This window comes from Mesoplodon densirostris, chromosome 19, assembly GCF_025265405.1.
Source record: "Mesoplodon densirostris isolate mMesDen1 chromosome 19, mMesDen1 primary haplotype, whole genome shotgun sequence".
NCBI classification, from domain to species: domain Eukaryota; kingdom Metazoa; phylum Chordata; class Mammalia; order Artiodactyla; family Ziphiidae; genus Mesoplodon; species Mesoplodon densirostris.
The window spans coordinates 12,667,162-12,693,990 of NC_082679.1; the positions used below are offsets into that span (position 1 = coordinate 12,667,162).

A 26,829-nucleotide genomic window follows, 5' to 3' on the forward strand; every position below is an offset into this window, starting at 1 on the left:
GCGTATAGGCGTGGCCTGCTGGTCAAGGGGCGGGGTCTCTTTGCATATCCAGCAGGCGGCGGGGCTGGGGCGGGGAGCCGAAGCGGGAGGGGCGCTCCCCCGCCCCTGGAACGGAATCCTCCCGGGAGCGGAGCAGGCTAGCGAGCTTGCATCCCGCACCATACCCCGGCCCCCGGCCCCGGCCCGCGTCAGACCGAGCTGCCGCCGCCGCCACAGCAGCAGCAGCACTCGGGGATCCGGGCCCAGCCGGGGCTGCGGGAGGCGGGGGCGCCGGAGCCCTGGATGTCCCGCAGCGCGGCGGCCAGCGTGAGAAGGGCGGGAGAAGGGGGCTCGGGTGGGGGGCGGCGCCGCTGCTGATGTGGCGGAGGGTGGGAGGCGGCCGCGGCGCCCGGATGGAGAGAGGGTGCCAAGGCTGGGGAGGGTGGTCCTGGGTGGGGGTCCAGGGATCGGCTCCCCTCCAAGCCAGATCTTGGGAGACAGGGGTCTCGGGCACAGGCCTTGTCTTGCCAAGGCTCTGGAGATGCGGATCCCAGACAGAGACCTCCCACTCAAAAAAATCAAGGACAGGGCGACAGATTCTAGGTACAACTCCCTAAGCAAGATTTTGGGGATGGGGTCTGGGACGCAACCTCCTTATCAAGTCAAGGCCTCTAAGAGGGGATTCCAGACCAGACGCAATCCTTAACCCCTACCGGCCTGAGGGGCTCTCTGAGCACAGCAACCCTCTAGGCAAGGTCTTGAGAATGGGGTCCCCGGGCCCCCACAGCTTCCCCACCAAGCCAAGGCCCTGGGGGGATTCCTGGCACAGTCCGTCCCCAGGCCTCAGAGGCGTCCGGGGCACAGCATCCCCCCATGCTTGGGCGGCGTCCCAGGAACAGACCCTTCTCAAAACAAGGTCTCTGTGCCTGGGACTCTATCCCCCCCAAGCCTGAATAAAATAAGGGGAGTTTCAGGCAACCCCACACACAAAAAGGCTTGGTCAAGGGTCCCAGGGCACAGGTCTCCTGGGCCACCCTCTTTGTCCCTGGGGCCGCCCAGCTGTCTGGGAGGGGCCCCACGCACAGACAATGCACCGCCTCCCCCTCCGGTTCTGGCCCCCCAGGCTCCAGGATTCAGTCTGGGCCAGGGGGCGGCTCCCCAGGGACCTGGTGCAGCCCTGTCTGTCTGCAGCGTCTGCGGTGATGATGGCTTTGTGTGTGGTACCTGGGGGGAAGCGGGGAAGCAAGCGATGGGGAGGTGGCTAAGAGTGTGACCCTGTGTTTTTGTGACTGTGGCTGCCTGTGTGTGTATGTGTGTGAGCTGCAGCTGGTGACCCTGAGGAATCGTGTGTTTCGTGCTTGTGGTTGTGTCCGATAGCATCTGTGATTGTTTCTCTGTATGTGACCCCAGCATTTGTGTGGCTGTGTATGTGTATATGACAGCTGCTCGCTCACTGTGCAGAGCCCTATACTTTTCAGTCTCTGTGTTTGAGTGTGTGCATGGTTGTGACTATGTGGTTGTGTCTTTGATTATGTCTTTTGTGACCCCATGTATGTACCTTGGTAACTCTAACTGGGTATGTGACAGTGTATCTGTTGAGTATGGGGTTGGGCATGTGTGTGGCTGACTGAAGATGTGGGTGGAGTTGTGACTATAAGTGGAGTTGTGTCTATGACTCTGTGTCCATGTGCGACTGTCCTAATGACTTCGAATGTTTGTGACTGTGTCTCTAACTGATTTTATATGTGTGTCACACATGTGCTTGTATGACACACAACTGTGCCTGCAACTTTAGGTTTATGACTGCCATTGTATACGAAGTCACATTGTGCTTATGTGACAGGTTGTGTGCTGGCACTGTGACTTGTATGTTTGTGGTTGTGTGTTCAAAGCCACATCTATGTGTGTGGCCGGGATTGTATAAATGACTACATCTAGATCTGTGTGTTGATACTGAGTGATTCTGTGCATTTATAGTGTGTACCTGTGATTTGGGTTATATATTTGACTTGGAGTCTGAAACCCTGACAGACTATTAATAGTGGGTTATTTCATTGCATGTGACTCAAGCTATAGGTGTGTCTGTGTGTGGTGGCGCCAGTGATGGTGTGTGTGTGTGGGGGGATGTGTATGTGACTGTGGCTTCTGTATTTGTGTGTGACCTGCATGTCTGTGACGCTGGGTGACTCTATATACTTGTGTCTGTGTCATGGTCTGTAAGAGTGTGTGTCTGTAGCTGTGTGGCTGTTTGGGGTGGGTGGGTGTGTGTCCCTGTATGTGTGCTGGGCAGCTTATGTTTGAATCTGTGTGATTTGGTGACAGAGTGACTGTCTCCTCACTCCACACATGACTCTATCCGGAACTGTGTCTTCTGTGTAAACACAGCTATAAATGCTCTGTCTGGGTCACTGTATTTCTAAGCACATACCTGACTGTTTGCTTGTGTGTGTGTAATGGAAATTGTATGCTGATGTCTCTGTCTGTGAGATGTTGTGTGTCTCTCCACATGGGGGCTGTGATCGTATGTGGCCCCATACTTGTCGGTGTGACTTACGTGTTTGCAGGAAGAGAGACCGCGTGTTTCTCTGTGATGGTCTGACATGGTACAGCTGGGGGTGGGATGGTGGGTGACTGTGAAATAGGTACCATGACCGTGATATATGGCTGGGTAACGTGGACACTCATGCTGTGGGACTTTGCATACATGACTGTTTCTGAAATGCGTATGGCTGTGACTCTGAGCCACTGAGTGTCTGGCTGTGTCTGAGTGTGGCCGTCCTTGGGGAGAACTGTCTCTGGATGGTTGTATGCATGTCCTGAGTTTGTGTGCCCATTTCTCTCTAATGCATGGGCCGTGGCCATCGGGGTCTGTGTGTGTGCTTGGGTATGGAGAGCCATCCATATACGTGTGGCTGATACCATGACCAAATGTGTGCCTCTACGACTGGGATGTATGGCTGTGTGACAGTGTGTGACCAAAAAGGTGTGTTGGTGTGACTGATACAGTTGGGGTTGAGTGTCCTTGTGCAGCTGTGTGCCGGTCGATGATTGAACACATGTGGCTGTGGCTGGGTGTGACTGGGTATGACCAAATGTGTGTCAGTGTGTCTGCATGCATCCCTGACCAGATGTCAACAGGCAGCAGGGGAGCTGTATGTGACAAGTGTGTGTGCCTCAGAGCTAATAGGTGACCTCCTGCGGGGTGTGATTCTACACAGGTGGGTCTGTAATGTGCGTATCTTGGTTGGGTGCCCGAGGAAACAACTGTCATTGGTTGGCCATGGGCTGCCCCAGTGGGTGTGCCTGGACCCAGCTCTTTGTATATGGCAGAGAAAAGAGAAGTGACAAAATATCAGTTACTGATATGACCAGACGTTTGTGGCAGTGCCTGGGCAGCCTGGGACTCTACATACCTGTGGACAAGTGGTCTGTAGCAGAGACTCACAAACACACTCACAAACACTCACAAACACACTCTCAAAGATGACAACCTCATGTCCTCACATAGCCTCACAGATGCACAGTTGCATACAGACACACCCCCAGAACAACACTCATGGACCCACATTCTCTGCAACAACACCCACCTTATCTGACCCAGACACACCCTCACAAACAACAGCCACAGACACAGCCTCACCACCAACAGCTGCACTCTTGGACAGATGTGGTATCTTGGGTAACTCTTACAGACACACACTGTCATGGGTAAGTGGTATGTCTGTGAACTTGGATATGTGGCCAGGTATTTACAGTGGCTGTGACTGTTGACGTGTTTCTGTGTGATCCAGTGTGTGTCGCTGTGGTTGTCTCTGTGTGTAATTGTGCAGAGCTGTGACCAGGTTCTAGGGACAATTGGGGACCAGAGTTGCATGTACACATGTGACTGTACATGTGTACGCAGCCCTGGACATGTGTCTAGAGGGCAGGCCACCCCCCTTCACACCATCCCCTTGGGTACAGACAGCCTCCTGAGGCCAGGACATCCCCAACAGATGCTCCCGAAACACACCTACTCATTCCTGGGCCCTTGCAACCAGGTGGCTGATTGCCTTAGTAACAGTTGCTTTGACAACCAGGGCTCTCATCAGAGATCCTGAGATGAAGGGGGGTTGGCTGATGTCCAAAGAGGGGGTGAGGTAGGGGACTGCGCCCTATCCCAAGCCAGCTTCTCAACTTTTCCTCCCTCCCCTGGGCAGGGCGGACCCAGGAGGCCAGAGCAACATCTGCCCCCTGCCCCCTGTGGGGCCCTGGGGCCCCCTGAAACCTCCAGGACGGAGCCAGGTGAGTGGCCAGCTGGGGACAGGTCGAAGGCTGAATGACTGGGTGGGTCTGCCTCGCATAGCCAAAGGAACTGTCCCTGCGGTCACACAGGCTTCATCACACACACAAGTGGACACCCCCAAACGACTTCCCGGCACACTCAGTGACCTCGTTCACAGACACACCCACCTAAACTAGGTCTCTCTCTCTCTCACACACACACACACACACACACACACTTAGACACTCAGGCACACACCAGCATCCCCACACCCACAGGTTCACGGTCACACAAACATACAGACACAATCCTAGACAACAGCCAGACTCCCTCACAGGTGAGCACAGATACTCACCAGATACAGACTCAGGGACTCTCAAGGGATGCAGTCTTGTACAGTCTCCCCAGCAACACACACAGACCCACACTTTGCAGTCAACAGCCGCACTTTCACAAGCAGACACAGCCTCACAGACAGCACCCGTGTGCTCGTGCCTTCACAAACAGCTACACTTTTGCACACACAGTCTCACAAATAACACTCAGCACTCTCATAGACAACAGCCACATTCCCACACCATCACACCCTCACAAATAACACTCACAAACACACTCTCAAAGATGACAACCTCATGTCCTCACACACCCTCACAGATGCACAGTTGCATACAGACACACCCCCAGAACAACACTCATGGACCCACATTCTCTGCAACAACACCCACCTTATCTGACCCAGACACACCCTCACAAACAACAGCCACAGACACAGCCTCACCACCAACAGCTGCACTCTTGGACAGATGTGGTATCTTGGGTAACTCTTACAGACACACACTGTCATGGGCAGTGGTCATCAAAGACAATAGCCACATCTTCACACAGACACACAGCTTCAAAGACAACAGTCATGGACACACCCTTTCAAAGACAACAGCTTCATGCTCAAACACAGACCCATCCTCACAGGCAACATTCCCTGACACACACTCACCACCACTCTCACACACAGCTACTCTTCAGCCACAAGCTTCAGGGACCTACACTCACAGACGACAGCCACACTCCTGGACACAGACATCCCCTCACAGACAGCATTCACAGACACAAACTCTCATCAACAACCATTCTCAGACCTGCGTCCTTCCGTACAGCCTTCAGCTATATACACACTCACAGACAATAGGTGCATGCTCAGACCTAGACACCCTCACACAGAACACTCAGGAACACACCAGGGAATTCCCTAGTGGTCCAGTGGTTGGGACTCCACGCTTTCACTACTGAGGGCACGGGTTCGATCCCTGGTCGGGGAACTAAGATCCTGTGAGCCGCGCAGTGAGGCCCCCCCAAAAAAGGAACACACCAGCTGCACACTTGCTTGCACACACAGGCGGAGCCTCATCTGCTGGTGCTCTGTCCTAGGTGTCCCCTCACACTCCTCCTGGGACTCAATATGGCTTCTCAGTCAGCAAAGGCTGTCTTAGTGACTGGCCACCACCTCCATCCCTACCTCTGAAATCACAGGTGCACGCCTCCCCAGGGGCCTCTGCCTTAGACACATTTGTCAGAGGGGCTGTATCTCAGAGTTGCAGAGACCCACCCCTGTCCCCAACACCCTCTGGCCTGGGCTCTGAACCGCAATCCCTGGACCTTCTGAGTGCCCCACATCGGACCCATGCAAGTCTCAACTCCTGTGCCCTCTGACCACCTCATCCCCTGACCTCGTACCCATAAAACCCCTGACCTCGTGACCCCGACTGCTATGCCCTCTAACCCCAATGTCCTCCACTGCCTTAACTTCCCATTACTTTGGATCATCATGCCTCTTGACTGTCACATCCCGAATCTCCAGACCCCTAAAAGCTGTGACTCACGACGCACGCATCTCAGACCTCCCTGCCTCTTAGCCCCATGCCTTCTGAATCCCCACTGCCGACTCTCCCACTCCCCTGCCTTCCAGTTGCCCCCTTTGTCAGTATCCCCTAACTGCTGCTAGTCTATGTTCCCTGGATGTCATGTCCTCTGACCCAGTTACCCCCTAACCCTGTAGCCCTACTGCAATGTTATCTGACCCCTTGCTCCCTGAGCCCTATTTCCCCCCACCTTGAGCCCCATGCCTCTGACCCTTGACTCGCACCCCTGTCTTCTGTCAGCAGACGGGGCGGGCACCATGAACAAGCTACGCCAGAGCCTGCGGCGGCGGAAACCAGCCTACGTGCCTGAGGCATCGCGCCCACACCAGTGGCAGGCGGACGAGGACGCGGTGCGCAAGGGCACGTGCAGCTTCCCGGTCAGGGTGAGTGGGCGGGGCTCGTGTGGGCGGGGCTGCGTCGGTGTGCGAGCTGTTCGCTGTGCGCGTGCGTGTCCAGTGTCTGTTGTCCATTGCCCGGTGAGGTGGCTGAGACCCAAGAGACTTCACAGCCCCGAAGAACTGCGCATCCTGCAGAATGCAGACCGCACCCAACAAGACCCATTCTCTTGTGCCAGGAAAATATTAGCTGGGGTGGGGTGGGGGGGCGTCCCGCCTGGAGTCACGCTATTCTGTGGGAGCTCACAGTTTCCAGGGGGGCACTGGGAGGTCACAAAAATTCTGTAGCATTTGCAAAGTCCTCTACTGTTAAGTGCGTTCTGGTTTAGACAGCCACGACCCTTCACAACACACACGAAAATTTATAAGGGTAACAGCAGGATTCAGGTTCAACTCTCCACTCATTCCCTTCCTGGTTGGGTGACAACAGACAGTGGTCACAGCGCCCCCCTCCCACCTTGTTTTCCCTTCCCCTAGAAGCGGACCTTGCGAGGGAGGGGCTGCTGGGAGGTGCAGGAAATGCTGGTGAGAGTGAGGAAGGGAAGGCAGCCAGTAAAGGGTGTCTTACTAAACTATAGCTGTGAGCAACTGAGCTTGATGCCACTAGGGAACTGTGGGAAATCGAGCCATCCCACCCACGGGGTGAGGGAGCTGGGGCGTGTGTACCCCAGCTCCTATCAGTCATTGCCTGGGGCCAGTCCTGAGGCGCAGATGCAGACGCTGGCACTCAGAAGGACACCAGGGATGTGTTAAAGGCCAAGGATAGAGGCAGGGTGGGAATCATTACTCCACGTTGTGCTTCAGTTTTCTCACCTGTATATCTGGGATAAGAATGGGGTACCCAGACTTCCCTGGCAGTCCAGTGGTTAAGGCTTTGTGCTTCCACTGCAGGGGGGCATGGTTTCCATCCCTGGTCGGGGAACTAAGATCCCACAAGCCATGTGGCGCGGCCAAAACAAACAAAAAAGGGTCCCCACCTTGCAAAGTTGAGGTAAAGAGTAAATGAGTTGGGCTTCCCTGGTGGCGCAGTGGTTGAGAGTCCGCCTGCCGATGCAGGGGACACGGGTTCGTGCCCCGGTCCGGGAAGATCCCACATGCCGCGGAGTGGCTGGGCCCGTGAGCCATGGCCGCTGAGCCTGCGCGTCCGGAGCCTGTGCTCCGCAACGGGAGAGGCCACAAGAGTGAGAGGCCCGCGTACCGCAAAAAAAAAAAAAAAAAAAAAAAAAAAAAGAGTAAATGAGTTAATTCATATGATGTGCTTAGGACATTGCGTGATGCATCGCAGCGGCACAGGGAGCGCTAGGAATGATTGATTACTGTGCTTGTTTCATGCTCTCCCATCCCCTTCACACCAAGTACCTGGGCCACGTGGAGGTGGAGGAGTCCCGGGGGATGCACGTGTGTGAAGATGCTGTGAAGAAGTTGAAGGCGGTGAGTGAGAGGCCGGAGCAGGGAGGGGGCAAGGTCAGAGCAGAAGAACCAGCCCTGACCACACCCTCTGCCCTCCTCCTCCGCTCCAGATGGGCCGGAAGTCTGTGAAGTCTGTCCTGTGGGTGTCAGCCGATGGGCTCCGGGTGGTGGATGACAAGACCAAGGTAGGGGGCCCGCGGGCCTGGGAGTGGGCACCAGTGGGACCCCCTCCTCACCCAGCTCGAATGGGGCTAGGGATGCCTTCTCACCCACCTCTAGGATGTCCCTCCCTTAGGGACCTTCTAGACTCCGCCGTGTGTTCCTGTAACATGTTGGCACCTCTCACAGTCATAATTCAGGATTGAGTCCTGTGGCTATTTGTGAACTGGCATGGATAGTGTGTGAGAGCACAGACTGTAGAGCAGCGACCTCAGCTCGCATCCCAGCTCACCCACTTACCAGCTGGGTGACCCTCAGCCTGAGGGGTATGAGATTTAACCGTTCCGTGCCTCCCTTGCCTGATCTGCAAAAATGGGGATAAAAATGGACCCAACCATTAAATGAGAAAGTATATGCAAATAGTTTAAAACTATGCCTGGTACAGCAGAAGTGTTCTGATCAACGAATGTTAGCTGTTATGTGCTTATTGTCCGTCTGCCTGGCCAGATGGGAGCACCGTGGGCCAGGATCGGGTATCTGTTTGCTCATCGTCGAATTCCCTGCCCCTAGCACAGAGACTGCCCAAGGAGACATCCAGTGCATGGAGGCAGTTAGGTTAATGACTGAACAGGATTGCCACCCTCCAGCAAGCTTTGCCTGACTCCCGTCCAACTTGCGTCAGGCACGTCTTCTTGCTCCCGAAAGGCCCTGAGGCTCCCCGATCCCAGCCCTGAGCCCTCTGCCTGTGCCTCCCTCATTACAGCGTGGCTGTGACTCTGGCCAGTCTCCATCTGATGATGAGTCTGATTCCTGCACTAAACTGGGAGCCCCATGTGAGCAGGGCCCACAGCTGTTTCAACAAGTGCAGGATCCCCACCCTGTTCAGGACAGGATATAGAGCAGACACAAAGGGAATATTAAGTGAATACATGAGAGACAGTACACATGCCTTTCCTGGCCTCCCTGGTGCCTCCCAGGACCTGCTGGTAGACCAGACCATCGAAAAGGTATCCTTCTGCGCTCCTGACCGCAACCTGGACAAGGCTTTCTCCTATATCTGCCGTGATGGGACCACCCGCCGCTGGATCTGCCACTGTTTCCTGGCGCTCAAAGACTCCGTGAGTATCACCAAAGCCCAAAGCCAGCTGACTGTCTCCCATGCCCTGGTGTCCCACGCCCAACCCCAGCCCGCTGTGTGGTGTCAGGCGAGTCACTCACCTTAACCTCTCCTCTCCGTGACCTCATCTGGAAAAGGGAGTGTATTCGCAGCCCCTAACTTAGAGGATTATTGTGAGACTTGAGGGGGTTGATACAGAGTATTTGGAACAATGCCTGGCATATAGGAAGCACTCGGGAAAACATTAGTTCTCATCCTCCTCCTTGTTATCAGTAGTTCTTCATGTTTCTCTAACTTTTCTCATTGAGGAGCATATACATACAGTAACAGGCGCAGATGGCCCAGGCACAGCTCCGTGAATTTTTGCTTATTTTTAAACCTCACCCAAGTCAAGCTGTAGTTTCCTGCCCCCAGCAGCCCCCTTGGGCCCTTCTGAAACAACACCCCCCAGGGTACCCACTCTTCCTTCAGAGTCGATTCATTTTGCCTGTGGTTCTTTATATTTTGCGGGGGAGGGGGCCATCAACATCCCCTCTGAGAATCTGATGAAAGAGACAAATGGACTGTCTTCTGAGAAGCATTCTCACAGGATTCTGAGGCTTGTGACAGAAAACCCTCAGATACCAGTGATGTCGGTGAAATAGAAATTTGTGTTTCATGTGAAAGACATCCCTAGGCAGGCAGCACAGCGTTGGTGTCACTCCTCTCCACTCAAGGGCCATGGCTCCTTTTATCTTGTTGCTATGCTGGAGTGTGGCTTCCACTCCATGATCCAAGATGAATGTGCGTGCTCCAGCCTTCACATCTTCATCCCAACTACATAAAGGAGGGAGGCATGAAGAGGGGCACACCCTCTGCTTTTTGGGAGGTGTGTATTGGCCTTTTGTGACCTATTGGCCTTTTGTGACCAGCTTCTTTCACTTAGCATAATGTTTTCAAGGTTCATCCATGTCGTAGCATCGTATCAGTACTTACTCCCTTTATATGGCTGAATAATATTCGTACGGATATACCACATTTTGGATATACCATATTTTGCTTATTTATCCATCCATTGATGGACATTGGGTTGTTTCCACCTTTTGGCTATTACGAATAGTGCTTCTCTGGACATTTATATGCAAGTATTTGTTTGAATACCTGTTTTTAATTCTTCTGGGTATATACCTAGGAGTGGAATTGCTGGGTCATATAGTATGTTTAAGTTTTTTTGGTTTTTTGTTTTTTTTTGCGGTACGCGGGCCTCTCACTGTTGTGGCCTCTCCCATTGCGGAGCACAGTCTCCGGACGCGCAGGCTCAGCGGCCATGGCTCAGGGGCCCAGCCGCTCCACGGCATGTGGTATCTTCCCGGACCGGGGCACGAACCCATGTCCCCTGCATCAGCAGGCAGACTCTCAACCACTGCGCCACCAGGGAAGCCCCTATGTTTAAGTTTTTGAGTAATTGCCAAGTTGTTTTCCTTGGTGGCGACACCATTTTACATTCCCACTTGCAATGTATGAGGTTCCAATTTCTCCACATCCTTGCCAACACTTTTTTTTTATTCTAGCCATCCTGTAGGTGTGAGTGGTATCTCATTGTGGTTTTGACTTGTATGTCACTAATGACTAATGATGTTGAGCATCTTTTCCTGTGCTTATTGGCCATTTGTATATCTTTTCCAGAGAAATATCTATTCAAATCCTTTACCCATTTTTAATTGGGTTGTTTGTCTTTTTACTGTTAAGTTGTAAGAGCTCTTTATATATTCTGGATACTAGATGCTTATCAGTTACGTGATTTGCAAAACTTTTCCCCCATTCTGTGGGTTGTCTTTTCACTTTCTTTTTTTTTTGGCTCCGTGGCATGTGGGATCCTAGCTCCCCGACCAGGGATTGAACGTGCGCCCCCTGCTTTGCAAGCACAGACTCTTAACCACTGCAGTGCCAGGGAAGCCCCATCTTTTCTTTTTCTTTTTTTTTCTTTTTTTTTTTTTTGCGGTACGTGGGCCTCCCAGCGCCGTGGCCTCTCCCATTGTGGAGCACAGGCTCCGGATGCACAGGCTCAGTGGCCATGGCTCATGGGCCCAGCCACTCCGCAGCATGTGGGATCTTCCTGGACTGGGGCACAAACCCGTGTCCCCTGCATCGGCAGGCGGACTCTCAACCACTGCGCCACCAGGGAAGCCCTCGCTTTCTTGATAGTGTCCTTTGATGTGCAAATGTACACATTTTGATGAAGTTCAATTTATCCATTTTTTTTTTTGTTATTTCTGCTTTTGGTGTCATATCTAAGAATTCATTGCCAAATCCAAGGTTGCAAAGATTTACCTCATGTCTCATTCTAAGAGTTTTATAGTTTTAGCTCTTATATTTAGGTCTCTGATACATTTTGAGCTAATTTTTGTAAATGGTGTGAGGTAAGAGTGCACCTTCCTTTTTTCTCACGTGCATATACTGTAGCCAGTTGTTCTAGCACCATTTGATAAAGAGACTACTCTTCCTTCATTGAATGTTCTTGGCACCTTATTGAAAAGCAATTGACCATAGATGTGTGGGTCTATGTCTGAGCTCTCAGTTATATTTCGTTGGTCTATATGTCTCTCCTTATGCTAGTATCACACTGATTTTTTGTTTTATTTATTTATTTGTTTGTTTTTGGCTGTGTTGGGTCTTCGTTGCTGCGCGCGGGCTTTCTGTGGTTGAGGCGAGCGGGGGCTTCTCTTTGTTGTGGTGCGCAGGCTTCTCATTGCGGTGGCTTCTCTTGCTGCGGAGCATGGGCTCTAGGCACACGGGCTTCAGTAGTTGTGGCACGCTGGCTCAGTAGTTGTGGCACACAGGCTTAGTTGCTCCACAGCATGTGGGATCTTCCCAGACCAAGGCTTGAACCCGTGTCCCCTGCACTGGCAGGCGGATTCTTAACCACTGTGCCACCAGGGAAGTCCTGTGAGTTTTTCACAAATGTCCTTTATAAGGTTGAGGAAGTTCCCTTCTATTCCAACTTTGTTGAGTGTTTTATCATGAAAGGGTGCTGGATTTTGTCAAATGCTTTTTCTGTGAGAATCGAGATGATCAAGTGGGGTTTTTTCTTCATTCTACTAATGTGGTTGATTGATTTTCATATGTTAAACCAACCTTGCATTCCTGGAATAAATTTCACTTGATTCTTTTAATATTCTGCTGGGTTCAGATTGCTAGCATTTTGTTGAGGATTTTTGTCCCCAAGTTTAACTTTAAGAGGTGGCTGAGCATCTTGTTTAGGGAACAGAAGTCAGACATACCTCATTAGAATCCCAACTCTGCCACTCACTTGTTATCATGGGCATGTTGACTGAACCTTAATTTCTTCATCTGTCAAATGGGTTCATAAGATTGTCCACCTCCTGGCACTGTTGTGAGGATTCCATAAAAGGATGCAAATCAGGGCTCAGCCCGGGGCTAGACAAGATTTCTGCTGACACATATGTGAGTTTCCCTGTGCCTGGCTTTGTGCTGCATGCCTTGCATATATTTGTTCACCTAATTCCTGCAACAACCTTGTGAAGTGGGTGCTGTTAGAGCCCCCATTTTACAAATGAGGAGACTTGGGTACCGGGAAGTGACTTTCTTGAGATCACATAGCTGGGAAGTGGGAAGCCAGAATCAATCCCAGTCTCTCTGGCCTTGGCGTCTCTCAAGTAGGCACTCAGGAAACAGGGGTTGTTGTTTTTACCCCCAGTACTTTACTACAAAATAGTTTCAAGCATGTAGCAAAGTCGAAAGGCTTGTACAGTCACCTGGACACCCCCCACCCAGATCCTGCCATGAACGTTTGTCTGGGCTTACTTTTATCACTTGTCTCCCCATCTTATTTTTTGATGCATTTCAAAGTCGCAGACATCAGAATACTTCCCGCAGACACTTCAGCATGCATACCATTAAGTAGAATTCATATTTGTTTCGAGCTGTTTTTCTTTTGAAGTGAAATACATGCTGACCACAAACCTTAAGTGTACATTTGCTGGGTTTTGACAACTGTATACACGTGTATAACCCCCCTCCATCAAGATCTAGAACATTGCCACCACCCCAGACTGTCCCCTCATGCTCCTCCTCAGTCAGTCTCTATGCCCACCCCTAAGAAACAACCACTGTTCTGATGTTTTTCACCATAGATTAGTTTTGCCCATTCTGTAACTTCATATAAGTGGAGCCATCCAGGGACTTCCCTGGCAGTCCAGTGGTTAAGACTTCACCTTCCAATGCCGGGGAGTGTGGGTTTGATCCCTGGTTGGGGAGTTGGGATCCCGCAGGCCTTGCGGCCAAAAAACCAAAACATAAAACAGAGGCAATATTGTAGCAAATTCAATAAAGACTTTTAAAAAAATGGTCCATATCAAAAAAAATCTTAAAAAAAAAAAAATGGAGCCATACAGTATTACATTCTTGTCTCTGGCTTTTGTCCCTCATTTTTCAGATGTGCACTGAGGCCCAGAGAGGTGAAGGACTCATCCGGAGTCACCCAGCATCCAGCTGCTGGACCCCGGGGCTCCTGGCGTCCGGTCTGCACTGCACAACGTCGCTAATCCTGCCCCAACCTCTTCCCACAGGGCGAGAGGCTGAGCCACGCAGTGGGGTGTGCGTTTGCGGCCTGCCTAGAGCGGAAACAACGGCGGGAGAAGGAGTGCGGAGTCACGGCTGCCTTTGACGCCAGCCGCACCAGCTTCTCCCGGGAGGGCTCCTTCCGCCTGTCCGGGGGTGGGCGGCCGGCTGAGCGAGAGGCTGCCGACAAAAAGAAAGGTGGGCGCTGCCTGGAGGGCGAGGCGGGGCTGGGCACCGAATGGTCCCAGGGTGGGGCCAAGGGATCCAGATTGGGGAGAGAGCTGCAGAGGTACAGGGGCTCTACAGTTTACAAAGCAAAAAGGAAACACACACACACACAAAACCCAAAACAACATTTTTTTTAATTAATTTATTTTATTTTGGGCTGTGTTGGGTCTTCATTGCTGTGCACCACCTTTCCCCTAGTTGCGGAAAGCGGGGGCTACTCTTCGTTGTGGTGCACAGGCTTCTCATTGCAGTGGCTTCTCTTGTTGCGGAGCACAGGCTCTAGGTGCATGGGCTTCAGTAGTTGTGGCTCATGGGCTCTAGAGCACAGTCTCAGTAGTTGTGGCGCATGGGCTCAGTAGTTGTGGCACACGGGCTCAGTAGTTGTGGCTTGCGGGCTCTAGAGCACAGGATCAGTAGTTGCGGCGCATGGGCTCAGTAGTTGTGGCACACGGGCTCAGTAGTTGTGGCTCGTGGCTCTAGAGCACAGGCTCAGTAGTTGCGGCGCGTGGGCTCAGTAGTTGTGGCACACGGGCTCAGTAGTTGTGGCTCGTGGCTCTAGAGCACAGGCTCAGTAGTTGCGGCGTGTGGGCTCAGTAGTTGTGGCACACAGGCTCAGTAGTTGTGGCTTGCAGGCTCTAGAGCGCAGGCTCAGTAGTTGTGGTGCATGGGCTTAGTTGCTCTGCGGCATGTGGGATCTTCCTGGACCAGGGCTTGAACCCGTGTCCCCTTATTGACAGGCGGATTCTTAACCACTGCACCACCAGGGAAGCCCCCCCAAATTTTTTTAAGTGAAAAATACAAAGCAAAGCACCAACCACAAAGTTTGGTTACAGTTTATAAAGCGTACTTCAGTTTAAGGAGTCCTCTGGGCAATATTCTGTTGGCCACAAATCCCAGCAAACCTCTCCAAGAGCTTTATTATCTGCTAACCCAGGGATGTTCCCAGGCTTTTCAAACTGTGTATCCACCCTGTTAATGGGTTGTGAAGTCAGCTTGCTGGGTTGTGGTTAGCATTTTAAGAAATGAAATGGAAAAGAATAGAAAATATCAGAGTAATTAAATGTAGTAAGGTTAAGTATAGTTCAATGATACTTTTATGTCAGTATATCTGTGTGTGTGTGTGTGTGTGTGTGTGTGTGTGTGTGTGTGTGTGTGTGTATGGAACGGGTTACCATGTTAACGGTATTTCTTATTCTGGGTTGCCATCATGAAAGTCTGAAAAATAACTGGTAAACTCTAACATTCTAGGTCAAAGGCAAATAGTTTATAAGTTCTCCAACTGTGGTTTTTAAATATACATGTATTGTGTGCTGAGTCAAAATGTAATTTTTAATTTTATTTTACTTTTTTTTTACTGTTTCTAGTTTTTACATGTTTGGAAAACACTGCTTAGAATTTACAAAGAATCCTGAATTGGGATTCAGGATAAAGGAGACTGAAGAGATTTGACAAATATTAATAAATGTGTGATCCTGAATTGAATCCTGGATATTGTATATATAGATATATATTCAACATTCAATTCAATATACATATATTGAATATATGTATATAAAATATATACATTGAAAAATATATATATATATGAACATCCATAAAGGACATGAGTAGACCAGTTGGGGAAATTAGAATATAGACTGTAGACTAGCTAACAGTATCATATCCATGTTAAATTTCCCAAGTAAGAAGCTGTCCTGTGGTTCAGTAGGAGGCTGTCCTTGTTCTTAGGTACATGCTGAAGGTTTTAGGTTTGGGTAAGCTGTCTGCAGCTTACTCTTTTTTTTTTTTCCTTGTTGTTTATATATATTTATATTTATATTTTATATATAGTAGTGTGCATCCGTTAGTCCCAAACTCCTAATTTATCCCCTCTCCCTTTTCCCCTTTGGTAACCATAAATTTGTTTTCTATGCCTGTGAGTCTATTTCTGTTTTGTGAATAAGTTCATTTGTATCTTTTTTTTAGATTCCACATATAAGTGATATCACATGATATTTGTCTTTCTCTTTCTGACTTACTTCACTTAGTATGATAATCTCCACGTCCATCCATGTTGCTACAAATGGCATTATTTCATTCTTTTTTTATGGCTGGGTAATATTCCGTTGTATATTATTACCACATCTTCTTTATCCATTCATCTATTGGTGGACATTTAGGTTGTTTCCATGCCTTGGCTATTGTATGCAACTCACTCTTAAATCATACTGAAAAAAGATTATGGAAGGAGAGACAGATCAAATACTGTAACAAGTTAACACTTGTTAAGAGTTAACAAGTATAACAAGTTAACACAGGAGAACATGTGTGCTCCTTGTTCCATTATTACATCTTTTCTGTAAGTTTAAAATATTTCTAGCTAAAAAGTTAGGAAAACAAGTTTTTACCACTTGCTAGAATATTAGAGTTTACAACATATGTTTTTCTTGGTAAACTATGTGACCATTTACAAACCTCTTGACAAAGTTAAGGAGTTCTTCACAGCTTACAAAATATTTTGCTGTTTACATCATCTATTAGAATTTATAAAGAATTTTATCATTGGTAAAGCAGATTACAAAGTATAGTTAACAGAGGGCCTAAGTACATATATTTTTTTAATGAAAACCTGTCTTTTATATATATATATATATATATATATATATATATATATATATATATATATATTTATTTATTTTGTTGCACTGGGCCTTAGTTGCGGCAGGCGCGCTCCTTAGTTGTGGCATGTGACTCTTTGCGGCATGCATGTGGGATCTCGTTCCCTGACCAGCGATCGAACCCAGGCACTCTACATCAGGAGTGCAGAGTCTTAACCACTGCGCCACCAGGGAAGTCCCTATATGATATTTTATTGTTTGCAAAAGAACACACTGAGTACACTGAGTTTACTATTTATATGGGATATTCAAATTTACAAAGAATGTCACATGCTTTAGAGTTTGCAAAGGATTATGCTGTTTCCAAAGGATATTATACGTTCCAGGTACTTTGCATTGTAGAAAGCACTTGAGAGCTTGCACCGCAAAAATGAGAGTTTACAAAGTGTGGTATATGATTTGCCGAACACATCACAGTGTTTTGCCGATGATGCACTCATTCACAGTCTCAAGGCACCGCACGTTCACAAAGAACTCTCTTCAGTTCAGGAGTTACGGAGCAGTGCACTTTCCACAAAGTTGTTTACCAAGCTTTTGTGGGATTCCAGAGCGTTGAACATTCGCTGCCTCAACTGACCCTCCCAGGAGACCTGGGAAGGCAGCAGAGGGATGTTTATCCCAGGTTTGGTTGGGGAAACTGGAGCCCGGAGAGGGGAGGAGACTTCCTGAAGCCCAAGGTGGTGGGGGGCAGAGGTGGTTTCCCAGTTCCAACCTGTCCCTGGCTGTTTCCACTGCCCCCAGCCTGGCCTGGGTGAGAGCCTCACCGCCCCCTCATGGAAGATGGGAGAAGCACTGGGCAACCTCCCTGCCCTCTTTGGGCCTGAGTTTAACCTCACTAGCGTTCAGGCTGCGGCTCAGGTGAGGCCTTGATGGGAGGATGGCTGTGTGTTTGTGTATTGGCAGGGGTGGGGAGACCCTGCCATCGAAGAGCCCGCTTCTTATGCTGAGTGGGGAGACCAGGTACCTGCAGAGGACTGAGAACAGCCCCAGAGGGGAGGGAGCCCAGGCTGAGGGGCTGAAACAATCTGGAAAACTCCTCAGAGGAAGAAGTGTGCTAAGCTGGGTCTAGAACAATGGGTAGCAACTGGAGGAAGGGAGGAGGTACTTGAGGTGGGAAGACTGGTGGGAGGTGACAGAGAGCAGAGCAGATGGAATGATGGAGGAAGACAGCATGATGTGGAGAGACCAGGCCAGAGGGAGAGACGGGTTAGCGCAGTCATCTGGAACTCAGACTCTGGAGTCAGCCTGCCCCTTCCTTCACAGTATGGCTCAGGCAAGTCACTTGCCATTTCTGGGCCTCAGTTTCCACATCTGTAAAATGGGGATAATGACTATCAACCTCACTGGGTGGTTGTGAGGACTGAATGAGTTAATACTTGCAAGGCACTTGCAACAATGCCTGATACATTGGTCATGCACCAAAAAAGTGTTTGTTAAATTAATTAGAAAGGGAGACAGGAGGTCTCAGAGGGAGAAATAGCAGAAGCAGCAGAGGAAGATGGATGGGGGACAGAAAGCTTGAGACACACAGAGGGTCAGGTTGGGTGATGACACACCCACGGGCCTCCTGGGGAAAGTGGTCCTGGCTTGGGTGGGGATGAGCGACATTTGGGGGCTCTGACCAGCCTGTCTTGAGGGCAGGGCACATTGGGTGAGGAAGGCAGCATTGGAAAACAATCAAGGGGTCTGGGTAGGAGAGGCCTCCAATGCCAAGGTGAGCTATCTAACCACCTGTCTCACCCGTGTCTCCAGCAGAGGCAGCAGCTGCCCCAACTGCGGCTCCTGGTCCTGCCCAGCCTGGGCACGTGTCCCCAACACCGGCCACCACATCCCCTGGCGAGAAGGGTGAGGCGGGCACCCCAGTGGCTGCAGGCACCACTGCGGCTGCCATCCCCCGGCGCCATGCCCCCTTGGAGCAGCTGGTTCGCCAGGGCTCCTTCCGTGGGTTCCCGGCGCTCAGCCAGAAGAACTCACCTTTCAAACGGCAGCTGAGCCTACGGCTGAATGAGCTGCCATCCACGCTGCAGCGCCGCACTGACTTCCAGGTGAAGGGCACAGGTGAGCCTGGGGCTCAGCAGGAGGGAACACCGGGATCAGTGCCACTGTCTGTTGTAAGCAAGAGATAGAGAAGAGGGGGTACACACCATGATTTTTTTTTAACATTTTTATTGGAGTATAATTGCTTTACATTGTTGTGTTAGTTTCTGCTGCATAACAAAGTGAATCAGCTATACATATACATATATCCCCACATCCCCTCCCTCTTGCATCTCCCTCCCACCCTCCCTATCCCACCCCTCTAGGTGGTCACAAAGCACCAAGCTGATCTCCCTGTGCTATGCAGCTGCTTCCCACTAGCTATCTATCTTACATTTGTTAGTGTATATAAGTCCATGCCACTCTCCCACTTCGTCCCAGCTTAACCTTCCCCCTCCCCGTGTCCTCAAGTCCATTCTTTACGTCTGCGTCTCTATTCCTGTCCTGCCCCTAGGTTCTTCAGAACCTTTTTTTTTTTTTAGATTTCATATATATGTTAGCATATGGTATTTGTTTTTCTCTTTCTGACTTACTTCACTCTGTATGATAGACTCTGGGTCTATCCACCTCACTACAAATAACTCAATTTCGTTTCTTTTTATGGTTGAGTAATATTCCATTGTATATATGTGCCACATCTTCTTTATCCATTCATCTGTCGATGGACGCTTAGGTCACACCATGATGAATTAGCACTGCCTGCCACAGGCAAAGAAGAGGAGCAACATGTGATCAATTAGCAATGTCTGCCATCAGTCTGGGAGAGGAGAGCGGTAGTGTAAGCTGTGATCGATTAGCAATGTCTGCTCCAGGCAAGGGATAGCAAAAAGGTGGCATAAGTCACGATCAGTTAGTACTGTCTGCTGTAGTTAGGGACATGAGAGCAGTGGCATATGTCATGATTGATTAGCAAGACTTCCATGGGCAAGGGAGAGGAGAGAAGCTGCCCAGATGCCATGTTTTTGCTCAAGAGGAGACTGAGGCACCATAGGCTAATGCTCCCTCCAAGCTTTTGGCCAGTAGAGCCATGAGATCATGAGGTCAAGGATCCAGGTTCAGAGGAAAGAAGGATTGTGATTAACAATGTCTGCCTAGGGCAGGGAGAATAGAATGATGACAGACATCATGATCTCCTTACAGCGTCTGACTTGAGCAAGAGAAAAGAGCGAGGTGGCACACCACATGATTGATTAGCAAAGTTTGCCATGGGCAAGCGAGAAGAGAGAGCAGGAGTATTATGTTTTGCCCAAGAGATGACTCCCAGAATTTGGCTTATGGAAACATGAGGTGAAGGGCACAAGTGAGCATGGGGATCATGGGGTCAGGGTGCATAGTGATGGATTCGTGATGTCGCTTCTGGGTAAAGGATTGTGCAGAGGCAGCACCCATCATCATCGATTAGCCATGTCGTCGAGGGAAGATGGAATTGCAAGGACCAGTCCTTTCTTTCAGCATTTGGCCAGTAGAGCCACAAGGCTCTACTGGTGAGGGGTAAGGTGAGCAAAGAGTTCAATGGGAGAAAAGCATCATGTTTGATTACTAATGTCTGCCATGGACCAGGAAAAGGAGAGAGATGGCGTATGTTGTGATTTTAAAATGTATGCCGTGGGAAAAAGGGAGGAGAGAGGTGGCACGGAACTATGTTTTGCCCGAGGGAGACAGGCAGGAGAGCTGCCTTTCCTCCCAGCTGTCAGTGAAGTCATGTGGTCTGGCCCGCTCTCCTGCTTCCATATGCCAAATCCAAGACACCTACCCCTTATGGCCCTGGGGACTGGTGTGGGAGGTGTTGATCTGTATCCAGGAGGCTGGGCTACTGCAAAAGGTGACTGCTGAGCAGATGCCAGTGCTTGCTGAGAATGACGCACGCTCACTCCATGTTGTGCAGCATCCCATGTACTGCATGCACCCTCAGATTTGCTGTCCTCATTAAGTAACCTGCCATTAAGTACACCCCCAGGGCTGTCACACCTGCTCCCTGAGAGGTGGCAGGCACCCCAGACTTCATTTAGAAGGCTTGCGTGCCTGTAGCCAGTTGCCCACTTGCTTGGATGTAACTTGCCACACAAAAATTTCACGGACTCACACAGATGTCCCACTCCACTGCAGGTGTCACACACACTCAGAAGTCACACACTTAGTCATGGGCAATCAAAAATCACACACACTTGGAAGTTGCAGGACCAGGTGTTACCATTACACACACTTAGAAAGCACATATCCAGTACAAACTACTGTATATAAAATAGGTAAACAACAAGGCCCTACTGTATAGCAGGGAACTATATTCAATATCCTGTAATAAACCATAATGGAAAAGAATATGAAAAAGAATATATATATATGTATATATGTATAACTGAATCACTTTGCTGTATACCTGAATCTAACACAACATTGTAAACCAACTATATTTCAATAAAAAAGAAAGAAAGCACATATCCAGATGTCCCATTCAGAAATCACACACACAGATTAACACACGCTCACGAACGACACACCTGGATTCACACAAACTTGTGTGAATCACAAGTCACATATGCTAATTCATGCCAAATTCCATACATCACGCAGGCAGATTGGCTCACGCTGGGGAATCACAATCGGATGCCACAACCTGGATTTCAGTCACACTCAGATGCCACCCCCCAGAAGCTGCACACCCATTTGGACTAACAGGCATAATCATCATAGAAATGACCTGGAAGCCACCTACTGTCCCACCTGGGCAGCCCCACGTCACATCTGCTGACTCCTACAGCTAGTTTCTTTCTGATGCTCATAGGAGCATCACACACACTCCCTTGGAGATAGCCACTCGCTGAGCTGTCACAGGCACTTGTCACACGCCATACTTGATGGTCCTCTTGTTTATTTGGATGGTGCCTTTTCTCATCCTAAGTACTCACGAGGCCACCACACCTGCTCAGCGTGTCCTGTCTTGCAGGCACAGGTGCATCTCTGCCCTCATGACATATGTTATGGGCCAGGCCTGGTGGGGCCCCACTTCTGCACTCAAAGCAAGACAGGTGATCCCCAGCCAGTGACCAGCAGCGTGGCCAATATCCATTCTGACTAGTCAATACTCTTGCCATACATGGGGTTGAACATTTTTTATTTATTTTTTTGGCCGCGCCACGTGGCTTGTGGAATCTTAGTGCCCCGATCAGAGATTGAACCCGGGCTCTGGCAGTGAAAGCACCAAGTCCTAACCACTGGACCACCCAGGGAATTCCCTGAACATATTTTAAAATTAATATATATTGTTAAGCATTTATAATATTTCTTCTGGTTTGTGGCTACATACAGCTCTTGAGGTCCTCCTTGGTTTGGGATCCCTGTGACTGTCTGCCATCAGATGTCACACACTACTTGGCTGTTGTACCACTCAGATGTCACACACACACACACACACGTGTGCGCAGTTACCATTTTTGTGGCCATGGCCACTTAGTTACTGCAGAGTGGACCCACCAACCCACACACCTTGTGAAGGCCACCTGCGGGGATGGGGTCAAGGGCAGAGCCTGGGCCTGTTCGCTGACCTCTGCCCTTCCCTGACTTACCAGTGCCTGAGATGGAGCCTCCCAATGCCAGTGACAGCGACAGCATCAGTGCCCTGTGTACACAGATCAGCTCATCTTTTGCCAGTGCTGGAGCACCAGCACCAGGGCCACCGCCAGCCTCAACAGGTAAACTGAGCCCTTCTCTTGGGGTAGATGCCCTGCAGTGCCCCTCCTGCATCTCCCTGCTCCTTTCAGGGCTACTGCAGAGACTCTGGGAATCTTGGAATCGCACAGGCTTAGAACCATGGATCATCTAAGAGCCACAGGATTACCATAGAACCATGGATCATTTAAGAGCTATGGGGTCATCCTAGAATCATGGAATCAATCACTTTAGAACCATGGATCATCTTAGAACCACGGGGTCATCTCAGAGCCGTGGGTTCATCCTAGAACCATGAGATAACATAAGAATTATGGGGTCACCTTAGAACCATGGGATCAGTTTTTAAACCTTGCTGTCTTAGAACCATAAAATCTAGAAACCTACAGCCTTTGAATCACAAGATATTAGAACCTAACAGATTTGGAGCCAGGAAACCTTGGAATCTTACAGCCTTAAAAGAGTGCTCTCTGAGAAAATAGTGCCAAGGAACCACCTTAGAGCCACGTGCTTATCCTAAAACCGTGGAAGCACCTTGGAATTACAAACAATGTAAATTTAGAACTCTAGAATCTTAGAAAACACAAACTTAAAAACACTGAAACTTACCCACTATGTTAGAATAGTACACTCTGAGAAAGATCCATGCAATCCTAGAATCTTAGCCTCCTAAGACAATACAGTGTCAAAATATTAGAGCCAAGGGTGATATTAAAAAATATTTAATAACAGGTTTGCTACTGACCAATCAGAAGGGAAGCCGGCCTGGGTGATTGCCAGTCGTGCCTATACTTTTTCATCTTAGGACCTTAGAATCTCAGAAATGCATTATTGTAGCACTGCATGACCTGTGGTCCAGGATGGTCAAGCCATTTGCCCAAAGCCCACGCAGCTAATGAGGAGCAGGGCTGGATGCAAGGCAGGCGGCCTGGTCCAGAGTCTGATCCCCAGCCTGGGGTTCTCTCTGCTGCAGCCCATGCCCCCTAACTGCCCCTCTCCTCTCTCCAGGGACTTCTGCCTGGGGTGAGCCCTCCGTGCCCCCTGCAGCTGCCTTCCAGCCTGGGCACAAGCGGACCCCTTCGGAGGCCGAGAGGTGGCTGGAGGAGGTGTCCCAGGTGGCAAAAGCGCAGCAGCAGCAGGCAGCCTCGGTGCCTGCCGTGCCCCCTGGCCTGCAGCCCTTCCCCGCCCCCGTGGGGCCCTTCGACGCCGCACCTGCCCAGGTGGCCGTGTTCCTGCCGCCTCCACACATGCAGCCCCCTTTTGTGCCCGCCTACCCGGGCTTGGGCTACCCGCCCATGCCCCGCGTGCCCGTGGTGGGCATCACACCCTCACAGATGGTGGCCAACGCCTTCTGCTCAGCCGCCCAGCTCCAGCCCCAGCCTGCCACCCTGATTGGGAAAGCTGGGGCCTTCCCACCCCCTGCAGCACCCAGCGCCCCTGGGGCCCAGGCCCGTCCTCGCCCCAATGGGGCGCCCTGGCCCCCAGAGCCAGCACCCGCCCCAGCCCCTGAGTTGGACCCCTTTGAGGCCCAGTGGGCAGCGTTAGAAGGCAAACCTGCTGTAGAGAAGCCTTCCAACCCCTTCTCGGGCGACCTGCAGAAGACCTTCGAGATTGAACTGTAGCCCGAGTCACCCCATCATCTCCAGGAGCCCCACACCTGGGAGTGGAGGCCCATCCTCTCCCCAGTCCTGCTCCCTGGGGCTGCACCCTCCTGACGACCTCTCTAACCCTTCTCTCGACCACCTCCCACAACCAGTACAGAACCGACATTGTGACGCCCAGGTTGCGATGGGATGGAATTCAGGGACGGACCCAGCCTGGCTAAGGGACCCATTTCTCTGCCAGACTTAGGCTGGCATGGCCCCCTCTCCCCGGAACCCAGACACAGGGGGATGGCCCCAATCTCACCGAGTGCCCTCGGTTCAAGCTGTATTTCCCAATTTCTGTTGTTGACCTTCTACCTTCCGGTATTCGGTAGGATGGAGGAGGGATGCCCACCTGGGGGCCCTCCTCAGCCCCAAACGAGTGCCCACCCCAGTTTGGTCATTCCCCCGCCCCCATACACAGCACAAACAAAGGGCTTCCTTCTGCCCACCTGCTGCGTTCACTGCCAGTGCTGTGCTCACCCCTACCACCCCTCCCCTCCCCTTGGGGGCCCACATGTTCTTTGGGCCAGGGTCTCATGGGGGTAGGGGGCCAAGTTGGGGGCCCAGGAGGCAGGTAGGGGGAAGGGGAAGGGGAATAAGATGCTCAGTTACCTCACGTCGGTGCCCGCTGGGGAGGGGTCCGGGAAGAAGGCAGGGGGTGCCTGGCGGGTACTTTTCTATCTTTTATTTCCAGATTTTTTTGTATCTAAACTTGCAGATTTGTATTATACAAGGACAGCCAATAAAGGAAGAATATAATGGTGCCCCTCTAGAAGGCAGGGTGTGTGTGCAGGGGGGATGGTGTGGAGACAGAGCCTTTCCCCCTGAGTCATCTCCTAAAACCAGAGGGAGTAAAGAGGGTCTCCCTGCATATCCACCTCTGAGTCGTAGCTTGGGAGCAGTCAACACTGACCCAGCACTCAAGAAGTGGGTTATTAATGAGTACCCCAAATTAATCACTCCATTTCTGATTCTTATAGATTTTGAAACAAGGAATTAAAAAAAAACATATAATCTGCTGCTAATAACTTCAGTATTAAAATTTTAAATAATTACGTTTGGAGTAGCGTATCTTCGAGCTGGCGAATTCACGTTTCAGCAACTGCATTTTCCGTAACTTAGGCCAAAGTGTCATCCGACGTGGCAGCACGTTTTTAAGGCTCTCTGTTGTTTCTTGGGTTCCTTGATACAATCTACAAAGTTATATATTTTAAAATATATAAATTATATGTTTAATTCTTTATAGCTCTCTAAAATGATGAGACTGGTTTCGTGAACCCCAATATTATATCCCCATTTGACAGATCAGGAAGTTGAGTCACTTACCCAAGGTCACACATCTGATTAGTGGGGGAGCTGGGATTCAAGCCCAGCTTCTGGTCGACCTCAAGGCCAGTCACTGAACCACCAGGCCGTGAGGGAACAAGCCTAGGGTCTGCCCTCAAGGGTTTACATTACAGCCCATCAACTGGCTGGATCCTGGACTAGGGGACCTGTGACAGATGGCTCACCAGGGCAGCAAGAGGGTCCCCAGGGAGCAAGCAAAGGACTCTGCTTGAAAAGAGCCACGCTTTCTTAATCCAAGCCTTTGCAGATGTCATTTCCTCTGCCTGAAACACCCATTCCTGACACTGCACCTTCTCCCAGAAGAATGCTACTCATTCCTTTTTTTTTTTTTTTTTTGGGATTGCAGTTTGCTTTATTTTCCCCCAATAATAGAATGTCCTGGATGCCATTTCATACAGATGAGTCACATATAGATCTGTGTCACCTCTCTTTTAACACTTCATAGGATGCTACTCATTCTTCAGGCCTCAGCTCAAATATCTCCCCTTCTTAGAAGTGGAGCCTCTTCCAAGGCCCCGCCCCCATCCAATCCTTTCAAAGCTCTATGACCCATCAGGCTGAGTCAGGAGCCCTCCGCTCTGCTTGGATCCTACAGGGCCCTGTGCTTCCCGCATCCTGGCCCTAACTCCTCTGTTTCCCCCAGCCCAGGCCTGACCCATTCTGGGCTGTCACTATCTGGCCCCCCACTGGACTGTCAGTGAGGGGTGGGTTTGGGGCTGTCTCGGTCACTTTGTGTTCAGGCACAAGGCCAGAGAAGAGGCAATCTCAGCAATTCACCGCTACAAACCGCTGGCGAGTGAGAGGGGCAGAAAAGACCTAGGACTTGGATATGATTCGAACTACTGGTCTCATGGAGAAACAGGCCACGCAGCACACAGAACATAAGGGACAGAGTCAAGACCATCTTCCATGCCAGAGGCTGATCTTTACACAAAACCATTCTTCGCTGTGCTCAGAGCAGTCTTTCTCAGACACCCCTCCGTGACCACCCCCCCACACACACACACGCACACCAATCTCCGTAGAAGCAGATGTTTTGGGCCCGCGGAGCTCCACGGATCCCTTATCTCCCGAGGACCTCCCACGGACTCCTCTTAGCCAGTTTCCCCATTTTCCCTCCCACGCCCGATGGAAACTCTCGCTCTTCACGGCGCTTCCCTCTCCACAGAGACCATGGATCTGGGATTAACCTCCCACTCTCACTTCCCACAAGCTTCGGCTCTCTTAGAATAGACCCGAGGACGCGGAGTTAACGCACCAGCCCAACCCAGTGGCCTCGTCCCACCTAACACCACGTGATGCACGCCCCCCCACCCCCCCAGAGAGCTTGCTTAGGGCGACGTCCAGCTCAGGCGGCTGCAGCGCCCCCTTCCTGGTTCACTTTGGAAAGCTCCGCCCCCCAGGCGCATCCTCTCCAGGAACCACCCCGGGCGGCGAGGACTGTTTTG

The 26,829-nt window shown here is 50.6% G+C and overlaps 1 protein-coding gene across 6 annotated transcripts; it reads left to right on the forward strand.

Moving 5' to 3' along the window:
* The first annotated feature begins 54 nt into the window (after positions 1 to 54).
* NUMBL (NUMB like endocytic adaptor protein) lies at positions 55 to 26,453 on the forward strand. 6 transcript variants are annotated; one of them, XM_060083458.1, is made up of 10 exons: positions 55 to 306; positions 4,179 to 4,263; positions 6,400 to 6,542; positions 7,911 to 7,985; positions 8,075 to 8,149; positions 9,101 to 9,241; positions 13,809 to 13,998; positions 18,441 to 18,743; positions 22,289 to 22,411; positions 23,397 to 26,453. In XM_060083458.1, exons 1-10 carry the CDS (start codon positions 283 to 285, stop codon positions 24,008 to 24,010), a joined length of 1,773 nt encoding a protein of 590 aa, XP_059939441.1. In that variant the 5' UTR covers positions 55 to 282; the 3' UTR covers positions 24,011 to 26,453. The 6 variants fall into 6 exon arrangements, with proteins under 6 accessions (XP_059939441.1, XP_059939442.1, XP_059939439.1 ...); XM_060083459.1 differs by having other exon boundaries at positions 6,403 to 6,542; XM_060083456.1 differs by having other exon boundaries at positions 18,438 to 18,743; positions 23,397 to 26,452.
* Positions 26,454 to 26,829: the final 376 nt, after the last annotated feature.